The 21,251-nt window shown below is 40.9% G+C and overlaps 2 protein-coding genes across 2 annotated transcripts; one reads left to right on the top strand and one right to left on the bottom strand.

Annotated features, from left to right (window-relative positions):
* The first annotated feature begins 1,998 nt into the window (after positions 1–1,998).
* LOC127777998 (uncharacterized) lies at positions 1,999–6,818 on the top strand. Its single transcript, XM_052304632.1, has 9 exons — positions 1,999–2,219; positions 3,113–3,245; positions 4,973–5,085; positions 5,527–5,598; positions 5,689–5,724; positions 5,821–5,866; positions 6,021–6,108; positions 6,200–6,257; positions 6,468–6,818. Exons 2-9 carry the CDS (start codon positions 3,167–3,169, stop codon positions 6,516–6,518), a joined length of 543 nt encoding a protein of 180 aa, XP_052160592.1. The 5' UTR covers positions 1,999–2,219; positions 3,113–3,166; the 3' UTR covers positions 6,519–6,818.
* Positions 6,819–14,533: 7,715 nt separating this feature from the next.
* LOC127777422 (protein trichome birefringence-like 19) lies at positions 14,534–16,361 on the bottom strand. Its single transcript, XM_052304010.1, has one exon. It carries the CDS (start codon positions 16,344–16,346, stop codon positions 14,844–14,846), a length of 1,503 nt encoding a protein of 500 aa, XP_052159970.1. The 5' UTR covers positions 16,347–16,361; the 3' UTR covers positions 14,534–14,843.
* Between the last annotated feature and the right edge of the window lie 4,890 nt (positions 16,362–21,251).

The following is a 21,251-nucleotide window of genomic DNA, read 5'->3' as shown; positions in this document are numbered from 1 at the left end:
GCGTTGCAACGGATATTATAAGAGATAAAAGCAAAAACAAAAAAAAAGTTTATAGCATAGTTAACTGATTAGGTATATAATTGTATATCTAAAGTAAAAGCATTTAACTTGTGATGTTGAAGACAAACTCAGACACCACCACTGGTATCATTTAAAGTAGTATAGATAACTGTAAATTTACTCTTAAAATTACAATATAATCGTAGTAATACAATATAATAGTCACATTGAAATTTATAGGTAACTTAAATGTAACTTTCACAAATTTTGAACCATTATATTTGTTTTAAGATTCATACAAACGAGAAATGAAAAAACTACAGCACATGCATATGTAAGGGGATTTGGTTTCACGACCTCTACTTTACGGAAATAGCTTATTACTACGGTATTTTTAAAAGTTACACACAAATTGTAATGTTATATATAAGTTATAATATAATTACATTAGGATGATAAAATACATCTCATAAATTTTTATGAGGAAATTTGTGAAGAATTGCATAGGCAATCCCTATTAATAACTATTAATCTCTAGAAGGGATACGTTTTTTTTTACTAGTATATAAGAATGCCTCTGAGATTCAATCATAAACCACTTTGCCCCGGTTGTATGTAAACCCCCTTCACCCCCATCCCCTAAAGTGGTAAAGAAGAACCTCACCATTATAAATTTGCTGGATGATACCATCACAACACTTTAAAAAATTAATCCATGCAATGCTATCCATCTTTTATGTGTTTTGAATCTATTTTGTCTAATGTATTTTTATGTCGCATACCTTTTAACCCTAGCCCTAAATCCAACACCACTATCCCAAATCGATCCTCCCAATCTTGCCCCATGTGAGCGCCTAGCAATAGTGGCAACAACTGCTAAGCAAGCTGCAACTACTACGTCGGTGGCGGGCGCGAGGTCTGGCAGCAGCAACTTGTGGTCCGACGACGGTGACGAACTCAACACAAGCCCGCTCTCGGCACGAGAAGATCCAATTGCGGCGGTGATGGCGGTGAGGTGCGATATGCGGTGACCTATTGTCCAGTGACGGTGACGAGCTTAGCGCAAGCTCGCTCTTGACGCGAGCAGATCCAGTTGTGGTAGTGAGGTTCTAGCATAAGGAACGGTGTGCCTGGTAGCTATGACGCGCGGTCCGACAGTGACGACGAGCTCCACGCTACCTGTGTCAATGGGAGCTACTGATGCTGACGATGGAGGGGATGGGCGGCTACTGATCGGAACAAGCGGTCATCATGGATGATGATCCCTCCTTGCCAGCTCCATTCGCCACTGTGGATGCACTCAACGTGGCTAGGGACGATAGATCCAGTGGCACAAAGGGAGCATATTTGGATGACAGCGCCAATGAGCAATGCTGAGGGCGGCGGTTGCCAATGGTCGTGAATAGCAACCCGACTCTTCCATCGTCTTTGTTTTTTTTTTTTTTCAAGTGTAATTTTTTTGTACACGACGTTCAACCATTTTGTACAACAATTTGTTGGAGCAACAATTTCATACTTTAGATTTGAAATTTTGCTTGGATCTGAAGCATCAAATTGTGAAGTTGATAGGAGTAAGGTTGTGTTATTGTTCAATGCTTGAGTTGTAAGAGATATGAGTATTTTAGCCTATATGAAAATACTGTAACAATGAAACGATTCAGAATGGTTTTCAGATGTATAAATTAGCATAGATCTGATTTTGGATGTTTGACATTGGCATGATTCCAATTACATTAATACTTCCTCCGTTCCATATTATACATAGTTTGACTTTTTTTTCCTAATCAAACTTTTTTAAGTTTGACCAAGCTTATAGAAAATCTAATAACATGTAAAATATCAAATTAGTTTTATTAAATCTAGCATTAAATATATTTTTATAATATATTTGTTTTGTGTTAAAAATTATTCTAAATTTTTCTATAAATTTGGTCAAACTTTAAAAAAGTTTAACTAAGAAAAACCAGCAAATTTATAATAATGTCAATCAACCTTTTCTTTCTTTTGGATACAAGCGAAGCATATTCCTCCGTCTTCTCCCCGCTCGGGTGTCGCTCTCCTCCTCGTCGCCGTCGCCGGTCGTCGCCGGTCGCGGGTGGCGCGCAACCCGGAGTCTCTCTCTCCCTCTACCTCTGCCGGCTGCTTACCTCGCCGTGGGCTTCAGCTTCCTCCTCGATCTCCGGCGCGCCTCCATCTGCAGATCGGCCGGCTCCCCCCAGGTGCGCCCCCTCCCCCCCGACCCCGCAACCCCCCCCCCCCCTCCTCCGCAGCCTGCCAGATTCTCCCTCACCGGCAGAAGCCACCTCGGCGGCGAGCGCAACTGCCAAAACCCTAGATCGAAGCGAAGCAGGGCCTTGCCTCGCCCTCTCCACTCAGGATTTGTACCGCTCGCATTCGCATCGCGCGCTCATGACCTGGAGTTCATGTTGTGGAAGTAGACGCATCGTGGCAAGCACCACCCACGCGTTGGCTTGCCCCCGTATCTGCGGTTGATTGATTCCTGTTGGGTTCGGTTGGTGTTTGCTCAGATTCGAGGTGACAACGTACCAGCAGTGAAGAAAAAACATTGCGAAGAAGTGATCCTCGTTGCACCAAGAGTGTAAATAATCTTTTGATCAGCTCCTAGAACAAACAATAATCACATGTGTTGGTCTTGGTCCCATGGGCAGAACTAGAAAATCAATCCAACCAAGATGAGTTCATAGATGTCTTGGATTGCTCATGCTTTCGTGCGTCAGATAAATCAAGCTGCATACTTGGGTAAAAGAAGATCATGTGCTCAACATCTTATTGTTCTGCTAGCAGTTGTGTTGAATCTTCCTATGATTGGCCGAAACGTATTATGAAGCTCCTGATGCTTCTGCTCTCCCAGTTGTTGGTAAAGAAAGTGATGCTGTTGGTTTGGCTAGCTGTCTAGTTCCTTCCAGTTTCTTTTGTTCCTAGCATGGGCAACAGTAGTCAGCAATCATATCAAAATTAGATCAAATGCTTGTTACTTGTTGAGACATTGAGATATAATGGATTATGGAGATATTACTCCATATGACATAAATACATATTAATTATGAACATCTATTTCCAGTTTTCTCTAATTCTTTTTGTTTTTCTGCAGTGTGTTGAAGCTTGCCCTTGACACTTAGCAACTGCAGAGTCCTGCTGGAGAGAGATGGGGTTCATCGGCGACACGATAGAGTCGATCCGCTCGATGCAGGTCCGCCAGGTGCTGGCGCAAATCATCAGCTTAGGTGCAACCTTGCCTCTTTTGCCTCAGTGATTATTTTGCTCACAGATAAGTGGATTGGGTCCACTACTTCTTGATTTAGGCTTGGGTATTTACCTTGTGATTCCAGGAGAGTTTCTTTGGGAGTGGTCTATTCTTAGTTCTGGTGGGTTTGATTTCGCTGGTAACGCTTGGGTAGGGAAGTCTTTTGGGATTCTTGATCTAGTTATATGAGCTCTATTAACTATTCCCTCTGATCCATATTATAAGACTCTTGGGTTTGTCCCAAGTCAAACTACTTTAAGTTTGACTAAACTTTTATAAAAACATAGAAACATTTATAACACCAAATTAGTTTAATTAAATCCACTATTGAATTGTAGTATATTTGATTTGAGTTGGAAATGCTGCTATACTTTTCTATGAAGTTGGTAAAACTTAAAGAAGTTTGTCTTAGGACAAACCCAAAACATCTTATAATATGGAATGGAGGGAGTAGATTTTTCTAAGGAATCATATGGATCTGGGTAACGAAAATGGATTTGGAAAACAACTCTTGTTTAATGTTAACTGTAAAAATATACATGTTCTATAGAGGAATCTTTTCACATATGAGTGGGTTTTAACCTTAGAAACTTGTTATTCCTTTTTTTTAAAGCTAGGGCATCAGGGCCCCCATTTCCATTACCAGAAATGAGATAGTGCTACAAGTTCTTGCTGAGTTACTTAAGCCTAGAAAACAAAAGGCGAAAGGAAGATAAAGAAGGAAAAACAAAAGGGTCTAGGGTTACAGTTTAAGATCTGAAGGATCTCCCGGCATGACAGCAAAATATTTAGCAAAACACACAACTATCCCTATTCAGCAGTGCACACCACAGGACCCATCTTTCACTTGATGTCTTTAGCCCTCCAGTCTTATGATCCCCGTCCCCCAGCCTAATTTAGAGTTGAAAATGTCACTTGCCACTTGCCTTATTAATCTGGCCCCCAGCAGAAGTTTTTCTCGATTTGCCTCCAATGTCTGCAACACAGCCCAGGTTTCAATCCAGTGACAAGTCAGAAAAACTACCTCAGTAGGGTCTTTTGGGAGTTTATTCCTCAAAACAAGCATTGTTCCTAAATTTCCAGATGGCCCAAATAACTGCAGCCACCCCTACAACCACTGAGTGTTTCATGTTCTTCTCAAAACCATTCAACCATTGCAGCATTGCCCAAACAGGTGTTGTATACTCACACCAAGTTTCAGATTGAGTGCATAAATTACTACATTCCAAATCAATTTGGCCATTGGACAGTTAAAGAACAAGTGTTGAATTGATTCCTCCTCATTACAAAACTGACAAAAGATTGAGTTACAAAATGTGATATTAGGCAAAAGGAGCACATAGAATTTACTCACTCTGTCCCACAAAGCTTCACCTTTTGCCTTCTTCATTTGTCCCACAAAGACTTCATCTTTGAAGCAATCAGTGCATTTTGGAGTTTGAGAAAAAATGAGGGACATATGCATTGAAGTTTGACAAAGTGCGGTACGAATACATTAGAGTTTTGAGAAAGTGAAGGGTATTATGGTCTTTTTGGTTTTATTTTGGTATGTGTGAGATAGGCTAAAAATGAATTCTTTTTGGGACGGAGGTAGTACTGCTTAGTATGTTTTTATCAGTTAGGTTAGACTTCTGCTGCTCTTATGTTATATATATTTATTGTTGATGCAACAGCATATATGATAGCTTCAAATGTTTCTCTTGGCAGGTATGATTGTTACCTCTGCATTGATCATATGGAAGGGTTTAATAGTTGTAACAGGTAGTGAATCTCCAGTGGTGGTGGTTCTTTCTGGTAGCATGGAACCTGGATTTAAAAGAGTAAGTTGCTTCCTTAGACTATATAAGAGCCATATTATACTTATATTTGTGCATTCGCAATCTTTGGTCTTTACATACAGGGATTTACAGTAATATTTGTTTTTTGTGCATACGCTGAATTTCTCAGTTATAAGGGACAAATCTAAATTTCAGAAGTTCCATCTGCAACAAATAAAAAAGGGAATTTCCTTTTTTTTAATAAGATAGGACGATATATGGTTTCCTGTAATTTATATTGGTTTGCAAATGGTGAACAAATGCCTTGTTGCCTTATTTTACATTCCTTAAAACTTCAGGTTCAATTCATTTCCCAAAATTTTCTTTAAACAGCAATTTATTCCCATCTGTTTTCAACTTTCACCAAGAAGTCACTTTTTACCCTTTAATGCACTGTATGCATTTAGCATTGGTGTTCATGAATGAATTGTTATCTGCTTTCAGGGTGACATCCTGTTTTTGCACATGAGCAAAGACCCTATCCGCACTGGAGAAATAGTTGTTTTTAATGTTGATGTAAGTCTTACTGAAACATTGTACATCATGAATTACTGGATTTCTATATCTCATTGTATTGTATTTGGCTGTTTTCTGCTTTCTATGTAGGGCCGTGAAATTCCAATTGTTCACCGTGTGATCAAGGTAATAAATTTCAAGTCATTATATTATCCCATTTGTTTCAGATGTCTTTTATGATCTTTCCCCTATATAATGGAGCTTATCATTCTCTTGGTATAGGTTCATGAACGCCAGGAGAGTGCAGAAGTTGACATCCTCACAAAAGGTATCCATCATTTTCTATTTGAACACCATAAGTTTCTCACCAGTGGTTATAGTGGTGACTGGTAAAGCACTGGCAGTAGTAATCACCTGCTAACAATGTATAACATACCGTGGATACAGCAATGTTTGTTTGTAACTGATGAGCTGCCTTTCAGGTGATAACAATTTTGGGGATGACCGACTTCTGTATGCACATGGGCAGCTTTGGCTTCAGCAACATCATATTATGGGGCGAGCTGTTGGGTGAGTGTCCTCGACTTTGACAACACTTAAGTGCCTTCACACTTAATGAAATATATTTTGCCTGATCTTATGTTTTGTTATGCGAGAACAGTTTTCTGCCATATGTTGGATGGGTTACAATTATCATGACTGAGAAGCCAATTATTAAGGTATGCTCATCCTTTCTCAGTATACTGATTGACCTTGAGATTAAACAGTGAATGCCTGTTCATAGGCGACAGCTTGTTCTGTCATATAACTCGCTCCTTCTCTCTATCAATGATAGCACAAATATTAAGCAGTACCATTGCAGCTCGATAGGTCTCTTAAAACTTGGGATGCATTTCTGAACGACTGATATACGATTTCTCTTGCTGCAGTACCTTCTGATCGGCGCGCTGGGCCTGCTGGTTATAACATCAAAGGAGTAATAAAGATGCGGCTTTTCAGTAGAGTAGTGGCCTCTCTGGTCACATGGAAGAAGCTGGTATTTGTTTCACCATGTTTCCAATGGAAGATGCGAGGGGTTTATTTTTAGGGTAACTGTGCGACAATTGGCATTGTATTTTCCAGCGGTTTATCATGTGGCATCCATCTTTCAGTGGTTTACAGTTAATTGCGCAAGAAAATTTAACGTAACTTTTGGCTCGCCAACTAGTTATTGGATGCTGACTTGGATACAATGTAAGATGAATTCATAACGCAATCCTTTGAGGCAAGTATAATTTTGATGTGTTGTCTGTGTTTGGATAAAAGAAGTTCGAAAGGACGTGGTCTCTTTGACAAATTTGTTTACTTCTGGTAAGTGAAATGGTTTACATTTTTACAATTGTCTGGGTGAGCTAAAGCATATAAGAATGATTTGACCGACTGGCCTTAAACCATGGCCTTTCACTCCTTGTTCTTGGTCCGCAGTTCTGGAGTGCAGGCTTTGAATGTCAAAATTTCAGGCTGTCGTTCAAACAATGCGATGCTTTGGCGTCAAAACAACCAACTGAGACGCCAACTGAGCTGGCCCTCTTTGGGGAGCTTTTAGCTGCTGCAGTTTAGCTTTTGGTCCAGATTTTGAGAAGCTGGAGTTATAGAATCTAGAAAATAAACTAGAAGCCAGAAGCTGGGAAACCCAGTTGTAGAATTTAGAAAATGAACTAGAAGCCAGAAGCTAGGAAACCCAGCTTTTCTAGATTCTCAGAAGCTAGTTACCAACTAGCTGTTTCTCAAAATCTTAAGCTCCTTCAAACATGCCCTTAGAGTCTTGTGATAAAACTCCGGATTTAAGGCCTAGACTCGGCAAGAAACTTGTTAATGCCTTGAGATTTAACGTGTGGACGTATTTAGTGGTCAAAGTGTGTAGTGTGCTAGTGCTATATGGGGTTGATCCTTTAATCTTATTTTTGTAAGGGAGGACAAAAACTTTACCTCGTATATTAACAGAGTAGGAGAAAATTATACAACAATAGACCCAGAAAAAGAGTCCTTAGGTGATAATCTCTCAAAATTCTGAACTCTTGGAATCTAGATGGTCCTGCTTGCACCATGCTTCCGCTTCCTCCTTGATCTTTGCTAGGATTGAGGCTGGCGTTGATGCTTTGCGGCGGAATATTCTTGTATTAAGTTCACGGACCCAAGATACCAGAATCACCAGAGTTCTAAGTGGTTGGTTAGGGTTATTGGGGGACTCGAGCACGAGATTCCACCAGTGTTCGACTGAGTGACAATCATTCCACTTGTCCACTTGTAGGTCCATGCCGATCCCCATCTCTGGATCTCTGCCCATATTCTCCTTTTGACCCTACATTTTGCTAGTAGGTGAACTATAGATTTGTCGACCGTACAACACAATGGGCATACCTTTTGATTTTGCCACCCTCTTCGCTCCAATATGTCCACCATTCACACTTTATTTTGGATAACGAGCCAGGAGAACTTGCACTTCGGAGGTGTCCATAATTTCCAGATTGATTGGTTGAAAGCAGTTCTCGCGGCCTCGAGGAACTGAAGTCTATAGGCTGATTTTGCCGAGCATTGTCCATTTGCCGTGAGGTTCCACTGAATGCGATCCCGTTCCATCATTTAGAGGGGTCATTCTCCAGACCATAGACCAAAGTCACACGAATTGTTGCAGATGTTCCGCCTTCTGAGATTCATAGGATACCAATGTCTCGAATCCAATTGCTTTCTTGCATGGAATCGTGCACCGTTCTTTTTTTTTTCATTTTGAGGCTGTGAAAATAGCGTGCAATCCTATGTGGGATTTGATTTTCTAGCCACTTCGAGCTTCAAAAGCGTGTTGTTTTGCCATTCCCAACTGTTATGATCGTTGCCGCCGCAAATAGTTCCCTGTCGAGATGATTGCGTGGGACCACAGTCCCTACCCATGGCTTCTCAAGTGCCACCCACTCATTCCAAAGCCATTTAAAGCCATAGCGCCGAAGCAAAACAATGTAAATCCATGACTCCGAGTCCTCCAAGATCTTTTGGCCTACAAACCCTTGCCTAGTTAACTTTGCATTTCCCTCCTGGGATGCTTTCTCCTCCCACCCAAAGGAATTTTCTCCTTGTTTTGCCAATGGACTCTAGGGTTCCATCGGATAGTTTTAGTGCCGTTAGGTGATAGATGGGTTGCGCCGTGAGGACGGATTTTGTTAGGCAAGTTCTCGCGGCTGCCGACATTAACCTCCCTTGCCATGGCGCCAGTCTTGATCTGCATTGATCTAGCAATGGTTGCACATGTACCTTCTTTAGTCTGCCGATCATGAGTAGCAGTCCGATGTGTAGATGTGTGCCATGACACACCCATGTATAGGCGTGAGCATGGTGTTGGAATAGTAATCTCTACTATTATAAAAATTGAAGTTGTTTTTGCCGGTACTTTTGGTACGTCAACTGTGTTTGAATTGGTTTTTAAGTTCAATCGCTTTTGGAAATACAAATCCGTGTTTGAGTCAGTTTTTAATTTTGTTAGTTTTTAGAAATATAGATGGAGTCGTATAAGAAATATCTTTAAAAATCTTGCATGCTAACTTAAGACGATCGGATCCTAATTGCAGCTCATGATTTTGTAAAAAGAATATCCAAGCGAATTTCCGCAGTGAATTTTATCTTAGCTAAACCGTACAACAATAATAAGATTAAAATAGCCTTCACCCGTTGCAATGCACAAGCATTTTTCTAGTTATTGAAAAAGTTTGATGGTGCTTGTTTGGTTTGGAGTTAATTTTTTCCCTACTAAAATTTTAGTACTACTACAATCTTGATAAGTTTTTGCACTACTAAAAAAATTTGGTAGTATAGATTTGAACTAGTGTAAACAAAAAAATTAATACCAACAAACTAAACATTTAATTAATACTACTAAAGTTATTAAAATTTTTGGTACAACAAAATTTGGCCTCAATACAAGCTTGACCATCCTAAATATAACCTCTAACTCTAACCACTTTCAAAAAAATACGGATATTTGGTGGTGTGGTAGTTGTCGGCGTGCAAAAAGTCCCCCATAATCATTGCTTCCTCTGTCCCAAAGTACATGACATTCTAGGTTGTTTTGCATGTTAAGGTTGTGTTGACGCGAGTTCACGAGTTCACTGTTAACAGGTTAAGAGAAAAAGATTATAATACCCCTTAATAAATAATATATAGTTAGATGTGAGATGGTGGTTGGGGGTAGAATGGCAAAAAAATGAATTGAAAGTGGTTGATGTGACAAGTAGTATTTTCAAGTGACAACTATTTGGGATAATTTTTTTAATTCTAGAAAGACAAGTATTGTGGGACAGAGAAAGTACAAATAATCTTACTAGTACTTCCTCCGTTTTAGGTTATAAGATGTTTGGACTTTGTTCGAAGTCAAACTGCTTCAAATTTGACTTAGTTTATAGAAACAAATAGTAATATTTTCGACCCAAAATAAATTTATTATAAAAATATATTTAATTATTAATTTAATAAAAATAGTAATATAAATATTACTGTATTTATCTACAAACTTAGTTAAACTTGAAGTATTTTGACTTTGATCAAAGTCAAAATATCTTATAACCTAAAATAGAGGGAGAACTATGATGAATATGGTTACGATACAAATATCGCTCAACTAGAGAAGGATGGATACGTCTCGTATTTGAAAAGGACTTAAATATAGCTAGTCCCCTGAAAATTTACCAGATATCAAACGAGATAATATCAACTAGGAAAATATGGATCTACTATCTCGTACTATTTGAAAAGAGTTTCTCACTTATATATACAGACCTTCGTTTATTATGTTCCGTCCTGTTTCCTGGTGGAAAATCATACGTTCCTGCCGGTCGGTGTTCCTATTCTTCACCGTCTCCCATGGCGGATTCATCCCAACAGACGCATACGATCGAAGAAGAAACCTGACAGAGTGAGGGAGCAAACAGAGGCGATCGAAGAAGGAACACATGTGGATCACGCGGGAGGATCACATATTTTAGGTTGTTCCTGAATATCCGGCGGTCGGGAGCCGGGCCCTCGGGATGGCTCTCGCCGCCACTCAGTTCGTGTCCGTCTTCGCGTACGCCAAGTCGCCGTTGCTGCTGCAGTCCACTGGGACGCCTTCCCGCGGTGGCTCATCGCCGCCCTCGACGCAGGCCCCGTGCTTGCGGTGGCCGTCCACGTCGTCGTGGTTTGCCTACTCTACCTCGATCCCGGCCACAACGGCGTCCGCGCCGCCAACTTGGTCACCTGGACCTACGTCGTGGTGCTGGCCGTGTTGACCCGATGATGGGTCGTCCACGTCGATAGGCGCCTCTCCGCGGCAGATTTCGTGCAATTCCAAGGAGACACCATGTACATGCTGGCAACCATGTGTTGATGATCATCGAATTAACATGCAGATTCTATCCAATTGGAACTGGGGCAGCCATGTGTATAATTTTTTGCCCTCTCTCTCGATCGATCTGTTGCTTGCTGTTAGGTTTTTCGTTACAAATCGATGGACTCAAATGGATATGTTAGTGCTGTTAAATAACTATCTATTTCTAAGTTTCCGAACTTCTGCCTTGTGGATGCATGGCCTGGGTATACTGTTTTGCTTCAAGTTAGAGAGAGATTTCCAGCACACGCGAAACGAGAAAAAGTATAATTAATTAGATGTTCATATTTATAAACTTAAAAAATTGATTTATTTAAAATTTTCAAATACCGTGAAGGTATATGGTTGAGTATTCCTTAGACCAGAAGGATGATATAAGGGTTATGATAGAACGAGAGCTAGGTTTCGCCCTAAGAGCAAATTGTGGGATGTCTTAGGAAAAAATCTGCCATTTTTGGGCTGTAAATAAAGATGTGGATTCATCAATTATCTTGGGCTATAAATAGAGAGGTGAATGCTAGAGATAGAGGCGTCCATTGTAGCTCTTTGTGTGGATGCAAGAGTTAGAGGTGTCTGGTAGCTCTTTGTGATAAATGGTCTTTAGAGCTTTTGAGAGTATAAATTCAAATACCATGAAGGTGTATGGTTGAGTATTTTTATTTCATCTCTTTTGTAATCGAGATCGTTTGAGATGTGCAATACAATTTCTGTTTCTACAATTTATTTTCTTTCAATTTGATTCTGTCAATTTAAATTCTGCACAGGTATTGTGTTTCCTCCTAATTTTCGTGGTGTGTGTTTTTCTTTCTACCTCAAATTTTTTTGATTTTATTTTCATGCGATGATGAAAAAGATGAGGTTGAAGTCATCGAATTAGCAGAAATTTTTAGCACTTAAGAGGTTGAAGTCCTCAAATTAAAATAAATTATTTAAGTTTTTTGACAGAAATTTTTAAGTTATTCTCGACTTTCTCCTAAATCTGGCTATCGGTTTTTTAAGTCCTTCTAGCATATATTTTTTAAGTTATTCTCGACTTTCTCCAGAATATGGCTAAACTGATAGCATCTAAGGAAATTTTTGAAAAAATAATTTTTGAAAGAGTATTTCGAGAAACATTTTGAGGGCGCTATATTCAACCCCTATATAGCCCCTATATAGCGGTGTTGATCTTTCAATTATTTTGTCATATTACTTATCGATATATACCCTCTGTAAGTAAAATTACTCTAGCACTTTCTCACTACTAATGAAGCTTTTTCAAGAAATAAGTTTTGAAAGAGCACTCGGAGGAAAATTTTGAGGGTGCTATACTCAACCCATGAGTATCGATCTTTCAATTATTTTATCATTGCCAAGTTGTGGATCGTGAGTTGCCTTATGGAATAGGAATGCTGGTCTGCTTCATGACATTTTGCTTTGTTGGAATAGGAATGCTGGTCTGCTTCATGACATTTTGCTTCGTTGTCTTAAGCAGTAAACTCACTACTGATGGTAAGCATTCACTACTTATAATTAAATGCTAGGCTTGATGATTTTTACAATAAATTGTAATGCATAAAATTTTCTCCTATTAATCGTTGTTTAGTAGTATCAAATGATACAAAGTTATTAAAGGGGTTAAACGCGAACACACATATACTCCACATCAACCAAATATCTTTATGCCTCTTAATAATAAATTATAGTCTATCAATGCTAATAGAAATATCGATTCCTAGATATTTTAGAATTTAATAGCTTGAAAAGTTATTTTGCTTTATAGGTTGTGAGCATTATCAATGTCATTTTCACTATCAATCTGCTAGATATGTTTATCAAAAAGTATAAAAGCTATAAGGATTTTAGTACTCAAAACAAGGGTGAGATTTGAGTAGGTCCTACCAACTTTGCCAGAGGGTCACATTTTTGTGGTGAAAGATTCAATTTTCATAGTTATGTTTATTTTGAAGTTATTGATGGTTCAGCTATATATTTACTTTTTTTATATCGATGGTATGTTGATTTATAAATTTAATTACAAAAGACAAGTGACTTTGAGGCAAATGATTTGGGTGCAACGGATAACATTCTTGGAACGGAAACTATAAGAGAAATATAGTTTGTTAAATTATATCTTAGTCAGAAATATTATATTAAAAAGTCTTTACCGTTCCAATATACACGATGCAATATACATGATACAAAATCAGTGATTACTCCCTTAGCTTCTTTGTAACCACTTTTTTTTTTCAATTTTTTCATAACCATTTGAATATGACATGTAAATAATGATGAGATGTCCTCAAAATTCAGCAATATATTTCAAATTAGACCGTTACATAAAAATTCCATGTGCACTGGTGTGCGTTGGTTATACCATGTAAATTTCCTTTAATTTTCATTTTGTGGGATGCCACGATAAATTTCAATTTTGTTCCATTTATTCATTTCTTGCCTACATGAATCTGTTATGTAATATACTCTGGTTGTCCTCGCTAAATTGTTTTCGACGGAATGATTCCAACAAAATTTGATTCTTTATTCATAATATTAATTATATATTCCTCTACGATGAGAATGGATCGCTTTAAGTATATATGAGGTCTGCAAAATGTTTAGTTGAAGCAAAATATATCATGGGAAACATGCATTTGTACATGCACGATTACTAATCTTAGAAATGTCTAGATTTGGCCTAAAAGATAAAATTCCATAATGGTCTTCCCGTTGCAAAGCACGAGCGTTTTTTTTCTAGTAAGTGTACTAGGCAAAACAAAACCTTGCAATAAAAATCAAAGAATAAAATTTTAACAATAGGCTCATAATATAATATATGGTTGAATTGACCGTTGACATCGATCATTGATAAATTTTCCCCTTTTTTGCATACTCTCTCCATTTTAGGTTATAAGACTTTCTAGCATTACTCATATTCATATAAATGTTAATGAATCTAGATATATATATATATATATATGAATGTGGACAACGTTAAAAGGTCTTATAACATGGAAACGGAGGAAGTATATAACAGGAAATACCCACCGCAATATATGGGCCAAAATAGGAGTACAGACCGTACTGGGCTCACGGACTTTACTGGCCGAGAATGGACCCAAATACCATGTTAAATCAGGCTTAGAGAAACATTTGATCCAAGCGCACGGGATATATGTAGAAGGAATAAGTTCATCTGAGGTCCTTTGCCAACGAATCCGATTTTCATCCTTCAACCAGAAAACCAGATACAACGGGGTCCCTCAACTGTCAAGGGTGCAATATGGGTTCTATGACGGTTTGGACAACGGTTTTAGCTTACGTGACACCTACGTGGCAAAATTGACCCGGTCTTCATCTGACGTGGCATTGATATGGTAATTTGATTTGAAAATCTCTACTATTATAAAAATTGAAGATGTTTTTGTCAGCATTTTGGTACGCATCCGTGTACGAGTCGGTTTTTAAGTTCGTGGGAACACATATATGTATTTGAGACAGTTTTTAATTTCGTTCGATTTTGAAAATACAGAATTAGTTGTATAAGAAATTTATTTATAAAAAAACTCGCATGCTAACATGAGATGATCAGGTTCCTACCTACAACTCATGATTTTCTAGTAAAATATATCCAAGCGAATTCCACACTGAATTTCACATTAACTAAAACATACAACAATACTAAAACCTTAACTAAAACATATAACAATAATAAAATTAAAATAACATTCACCCGTTACAACGCACGGATATTTTTTCTAGTAATAAAAAAAATCATAAACTGAAAAATCTATACTCAGGTCAATATATCTAAGCATCTGATACCATAACTCAAGGAGGCAAAGACCAAAAAAAAAAAGAAGCAAATCCAAGGGAAATTTTCATCTACATTGCTCCATTTTTGTCGGTGCTTTGCTCAGTGTCACGTCAGGTAGCGTTGTCACGAGGATGCGATTATGTGAAGCAGCAGGTCGTTCCACACGTCGATCGCTCCGGGCAAGCACCAGTGCAGGCAGTCGATCTCGAATCCGTCGTGCTCGCCGCCGCCATGCCCGTGCCGGTCCGGGTGCCCGTCTGGCCGGAGCAGCATCATCCGCGTCACGTCCATCAGCCTCAGCCGCGCCCGCGCGCCGCCGCCGTTCCCCCTCCTCGCCGCCGCCGCCGCGGCGAACTCCTCGACCTGCGCCCGGTAGAACTCCGCCTCCGTCGCCGCCATCTCCGGCGCCGCCGCCCCGTCCTCGCTCTCGTTGACCGGCCGCGTCGCGGTGCACTCCCCGCCGTCGAACCACCCGCCGTTCTCGTAGTGCGTCGGCGCCACCGTGCGCAGGATCGCCGTGCCGTTGAACCCGTCCAGCCTCGCCAGCGCCCCGAGCACGGCGCGGAACGCCGCCCGCTGCGCGTGCTCCGGCTTCTTGACAATGGCCGCGGCGGTGGCGTTGTCGTCGCCGCCGCAGTCGTGGCAGCCGACGACGCGGCCGTGCTGGTAGTACACGGCGGGGCGCGCGAACCAGTGCGACGCGGAGAGGACCACGTAGTCGTGGCTCTTGGCGGCGGACGTCCACCGCTCGTCGGGCTCGTCGAGGTGGAGGTCGCTCGGGCCGGCGAACACCTCGCCCTGCCGTTCCGGCCCGACCGCCTCCGGCGGGCCGCGCATCAGGCGCCACCGGACCTGGAACGGCGTCCAGAAGTAGGCGACGGCGAAGCCGTGCGCCGGGAAGCGCCAGCGCTCGAGCCCCGCCGCCGCGTCGCGCGACCTCGCCGGCGCCTCCACCTGCGACAGGGCGCACACGAGGGACGTCACGTGGCTGCTCGCCAGCGAGTCGCCGACGAACAGCATCGACCTCCCGCGCACGAGCCGGAAGAACCGCGCCGCATCGAACGGGCCGAGCGGCTCGCACCCCTCGCCGCCGGCGCCGGGACGCCACCGCCACCGCAAGAACTCCATGCTGGGCCTCCCGTGCTTCATGCAGTTCTGGTAGTCCTGGATGAACCCGCACGTCGCGTTGGTGTAGTACGGCGCCGCGCCGGCGTCGCGCACCCACTCGCCCCGCCCCCGCGCCAGCGCGGCGTCGCAGGCAGCCGCACAATCACCGGCGCCGGCGCCGGGCGAACGGAAGGAGCCGAGGGAGAAGACCGAGAAGGTGGCGGCGGCGAAGAAGAAGAGGAGCGCGACGAGAGCCGGGACGGACGTGGTGGCCTTGGCGGCAACGGCGTGGCGGGTCCGGCGAGCCCCGGCGAGGAGGCCGCGGATGGAGAGGCGCTTCATGACGGTTACCGACGAGGCCTCGCCGGTGGCGTCGCCGTGTCGCCGTGTAAGTAGTGGGAGGTCGCCGATCGATCGAGCTCCACTGACACAGATGTGAAAGTCAACGGCGGGGGAAAGTGGAGGAGACGTGGTTGATGGATCCGGACGTGGCGAGCATGTGAGCGCGCGTGCGTACATTCTCTCGAAGTGCCCCGGTCAATCCAACATCTTTTGTACAAGTATACGGGGCTATCTCGTGCATACGCACCAGCAACTGAGATGGCGCCCCCACCCGGCAGACAAGTTTTTTTCTCTCTTTTTTTTTACGATTTTTCTCCTATTTTGGCACCCCCTTCCCTCGGAGCGTTTTTTTTCTGTTTTTTTTTAATCTTCAGCGTACGTGTTTTTAAGGAGGTGTTTGGTTGCCCACCACACATTGCCACAATTTCTTTGGAAAGTGTTTGTTTGACTACTAAAGCTATGCTTGTCACAAGCCAAATCTCCTCCCACCACAATATTTTCCAGCAGAAATGTGGCGGGCTTTTTCCCCGCCACAGCCATCCGTAGCGCGCCATATCGGCGAAAAAAATCACCAACTACCGCGATAAATTCACCCCCTCGCCTTGTTCAACACAACAAACCCTATCTTACCACATCTCTCTCCTTCCGCCATGCTCCATGGCTGCCATTCCACACCGCCGTGCTTGTTGAGCTCACGGGCAGAGGTACTGCCTTCTCCCAAAGGCAGTCTTCCTTTGGCCTTCTGCCTTCCGATCTCCTGTCACCACCAATAGATGGCACCTGTTGATCTCTGGTTTTCGATGTGTGTGTGCGCATATCTGAGTAGTTTCTAAGCCCTATAGAAGCAACGGAGGCAGTGGAGGCAAAGGGACGCCATGTACATCTAAATTGGTAACTCCTATTTCCAATAAACTATAGGTGTCATGTTCATTTATCATTTTTAAAATAATTCTCTATTTTCATAGGGATGCATAGGAGCACTATAGTACTGTACTATTCTCACCATACTATTCTCACCACTATAGTATTGAGGTATTTCTATCAATCTGTGAGAGGAATCCAAACAACTACCACAACTTCTTGCCATACATTCGTGGCAACGATCCAAAACAACAGCCACATTGATTTTGTCACACCTTAGTCGTAAATCAAACAGTCTAATTTTGCCACAAACTCTGGCTAGCCTTGTACTTAAGCTTAAGCATGGCAATGTGTGGCCTAGAACCAAACACACCCTAAATCTTTAAGTTGAAAGTTTTCAAATCTTGACTTGAAAATCTTCTAATCTAAATTGGAAGTTTCAAATATGGAGTTGAAAGTTTTTAAATTTTGAGTTGAAAGTTTTAAAATTTGAGTTGAAAGTTTTCAAATATCAGTTAAACTTTTTCAAAATTGAGATGAAAAGTTTTGAAAATTTGACTTAAAAATTTAAATTTCGAGTTGAGAGTTACAAAATTTGACCTCGAAGTTTAAATATTGAGTTGAAAGTTTTCAAATTTTAACATGAAAGTTCATAATTTGACTTGAAAATTTTCAAAATTTCGGTTTATAGTTTGAAATTTTAAGTTGAATGTTTTAAATTTTTTGTATGACTTTTAGTTTTTAATAAAAAGTTTTAGATTTTATTTGAATGTTTCTTTCACGTATAGATTTCTTTCAATCTGTTACTCCTAGTAAAAAAAACCTTAAAAAAAGAAAATATTACCTTAATTATCGTTATATCCAAAACTAATATGATTAGTTACGATAAGATTTAGCGCCTCCGGGAAAAGATAAGGTTGTTGCCGACTGAAAAAAGAAAAGTCAAAAACAAAATGTGTGGCTATGCTGGTCCTTATGAGCCTGAAACACGCGTCACCAATTAGCTTTGTCGCAAGTATACTCCTACTGACCCCTCTAAAAAAAGTATACTCCTATTGATAGTTCATAAGGACTCAGGACACTGACTCCATCATTTCGGAGTTTACTCTCCCTATCCCATAAAAAAATGTTCCTACTATGTCAGATGAAATTAGTGAAGAGTAAAAATAAACAAAATACATCTTATTATTGAGAAAAGTAATAATAGTGATATGTAGGTAAAGGATATTGAATGGAGAAAACTTCTCGTTTTATGTACCAAGGATAAGTATAATGGCGGAAGTTGGTTTTTTATGTGACAAGATTTAAACTTTAGAAGTTGAGTTTTTTTTAAAAAAAAATTGGAACGGAGGTAGTATAGATTTTGATTTGGAAAGATCAAACTGGATATGGCTTTTCTGACGTTAGGAACTTTAGGAAAATTGGAGGATTCAGTTCCTATAGGATTTAAGTACTATTCACTCATTCAGTTCGGAGGAATCGGGTATTAAAATATTGGAGGATTTTTTTCCCTTCGCCTATGATTTTATATGAATTCCATAGGAAACTGAACATTCACGATGACCTCTTTTTCATTTTCCTTTGAGAACTTCAAGACAAATCAATGCATATGACCTCAAAATGAGCCTATTCCAACACTTGTCAAGCGAAAAAAAAGAGTTACATATCATAATCTTGATACAGCGGTTGTGCAACTTTTTATCAACTTTGGATGGAAATTTATAAATATGGATTCAATAATTGAACACTCTTTATATTGTGTTGACAGGTTTTTATTTTTAAGTTTGTTTGTGCTTTAATGGCTACATTAGCCTTTATAAGTTTCATTGGTTTGCATCCGTATTGAGTGTTTCATTGTAATAATTGGCTGTAAATCTCGGAGTAAAGGCCGGGATAGTTTTATTCTATTCTATTATTAAAAAAAACTATTTGTTATACTCAAATAGCGAAAATATTATGTTTTGCTCTACTCCTGTGTTCCGAACAATGTGTGTGCATTTTTTCTATGTTTTTTAATTCTATGTTTTTCATATACAATTCTATCCGATTTATGCATTTTTTTTCTATTTTTATGATTTTGTATTCCTACATTACAAATAAGCCCCTAAACCGGAACTAGGATCCATCATCCAATCCTTGCGTCTCCGTGGGTCGCGGCGCGCGAGAGCACCCCGCGCCGTGCCAGTCCAACTAAAGCGCCCGACACGTCCACGAGGTAGTCGGGGAAGTACTCCGCGTTTCACGGCTAGCCGAGGCCACTGGGCAAGTGGGCACGAAGTCTAAGGCCCCAAAGCCAGTGAATTGTTGGACGTGACAAGGAAGTAAACAGGTTTTTGGTGCACTGTTTCTCTGTTTCCTACAGAAAAAAAGATGATTCTGGTAGAGAGGTAGCAGTATTACTCCATCCATCCTAGTACTTAAGAGTTTTATGTTCAATTTTAATCGTCTATTATATTTAAAAAACATTTAAAAAATAAGTTACGTATAAAGTACTATTCACGTTTTACCATCTAATAACAACAAAAAAAATGTTAATCATACAAATTTTTAAATAAGACGGATGATCAAAGTTAGACATGTAAACTTATGACTGCTTTTAAAATGGAGCTCACGGTTGTTCGCACGCCATGGGGAGTTGTGTTGCTATTCAGGTTGGTTCGCAGTTCATACACCAGACCAGGCCTACTGGACTGTCATTGGGAGGTGCTCGATGAGGGCGTTCATAGTGCAGTGAGGTGGCATTCTGTTCCAACCATCCACGTCAGATATTCCTCCCCAGATGCATGCGTAGCGTTCCCAATCCAAGCATGTGGAGCCAAATTAAGTCACCGTTCTTCGTCAGAACTTGTAGGCAGGCCATGGCCCCATGCGACGCCCCCGCATCCCGTATGAGGCGGCGGCGGTTGCCGGCGAGGCCACCGCGTTGTCCTCTGTTGACGAAAAAATTGAACACACCGGCCTGAGAGATCTGCTTAGCTCCAGTGCAGGTCCAAATCTTGATGAGATGCGGGCGTGCCAGTCAGTTTGATCCTGCAACTGACAAGATATGCAAATAGTAGATCAAAACAGCCGATCGGCTGACAAGCCGATGGAGTAGTTCCAGCCGATAGCCGATAATAGCCAATGCCGATACCAGGCGATAGCGATAGGGTTTAAGCAATCCTATATGTCCAATGTAGATAATGATATAGTGGCAATCAGCTAATGATGATATAATAAAATAACAATATAATCCAATATAAACTAATCGGCTAGCAATGATATGATAAATAAGCATCGATCCGAAGGTTAAAGCACACATCGGCTGGAGGTCCGATGTCATGAAATCCTCAAGATTAGATAGATCAATGAAACCTTTGTTGTCATCGGCTAAATCCAACTCATATGTATATGCAATCCTTATGAGCCGATGCAACGTTCAGATAACTCACTGGTTGAAATCCCGATGAAACCCTTATTGGCAATCAAAAAGTAGGCTAGAGATTATGGTTCTAAGCACGACTTAGTAGATCAAACTTAACTGATGCAGCACTAAGTATGAAAAGAAACACAATACCTAGACAATCAAGCCGTTGACTGAGTTTTCAGGGTGGTAGATGTCTAAGCTAATCTAATCTAGCAACGCGATTTAGCCGATACCGGCAGAAACCCTAAAACGAGAAGCAGCCGATAGAGCTAAATTGATATGCTAAGACTAGATTAACAGAGACATATGATAAATAGGTAGGCAAATATATCATCCAAACCAGAGCAATCCAAGAGGTCGAATGTACTGATGCAGCCTTGAATGACGCCGACGTAAACGATACAATTGCCTGGGCCGGCGGAACATTGGACTTTCCCCTTAGCCGGAGATCGAACACCGATGCAGCCCCGCGTCAGGTGCCAAGTCCCGCCGGACGATAAAATAAAAGTAGAAGTAAAAAGGGTGGCGATGCGCCGAATTATATTGATCGTAGCGATAGATTACATAGACCCCGGGTGTACATATTTATACCCATGGGTTGATACAAGTCTTTGTCGGACAAGAAAGAAACTTTCCTAAAAATAAAAGGAAAAGATAAAGTCCTTATAGAACACCAAACACACTTTCCTATAGATAAAAAGGAAACTAACAAACTATTCCTAATTAATAGATAACTTGCCATGCCGTATTTTCTTTGAACTCGGTCTCTTCTGGATAAGCTTCCTTTGATAGATCAATTTCCTTAACTGAATATA

This window comes from Oryza glaberrima, chromosome 6, assembly GCF_000147395.1.
Source record: "Oryza glaberrima chromosome 6, OglaRS2, whole genome shotgun sequence".
In the NCBI taxonomy this organism is placed as follows: Eukaryota; Viridiplantae; Streptophyta; class Magnoliopsida; order Poales; family Poaceae; genus Oryza; species Oryza glaberrima.
Note: the sequence above shows the minus strand (reverse complement) of the source record. Positions and strands in the feature narration are given on the sequence as shown.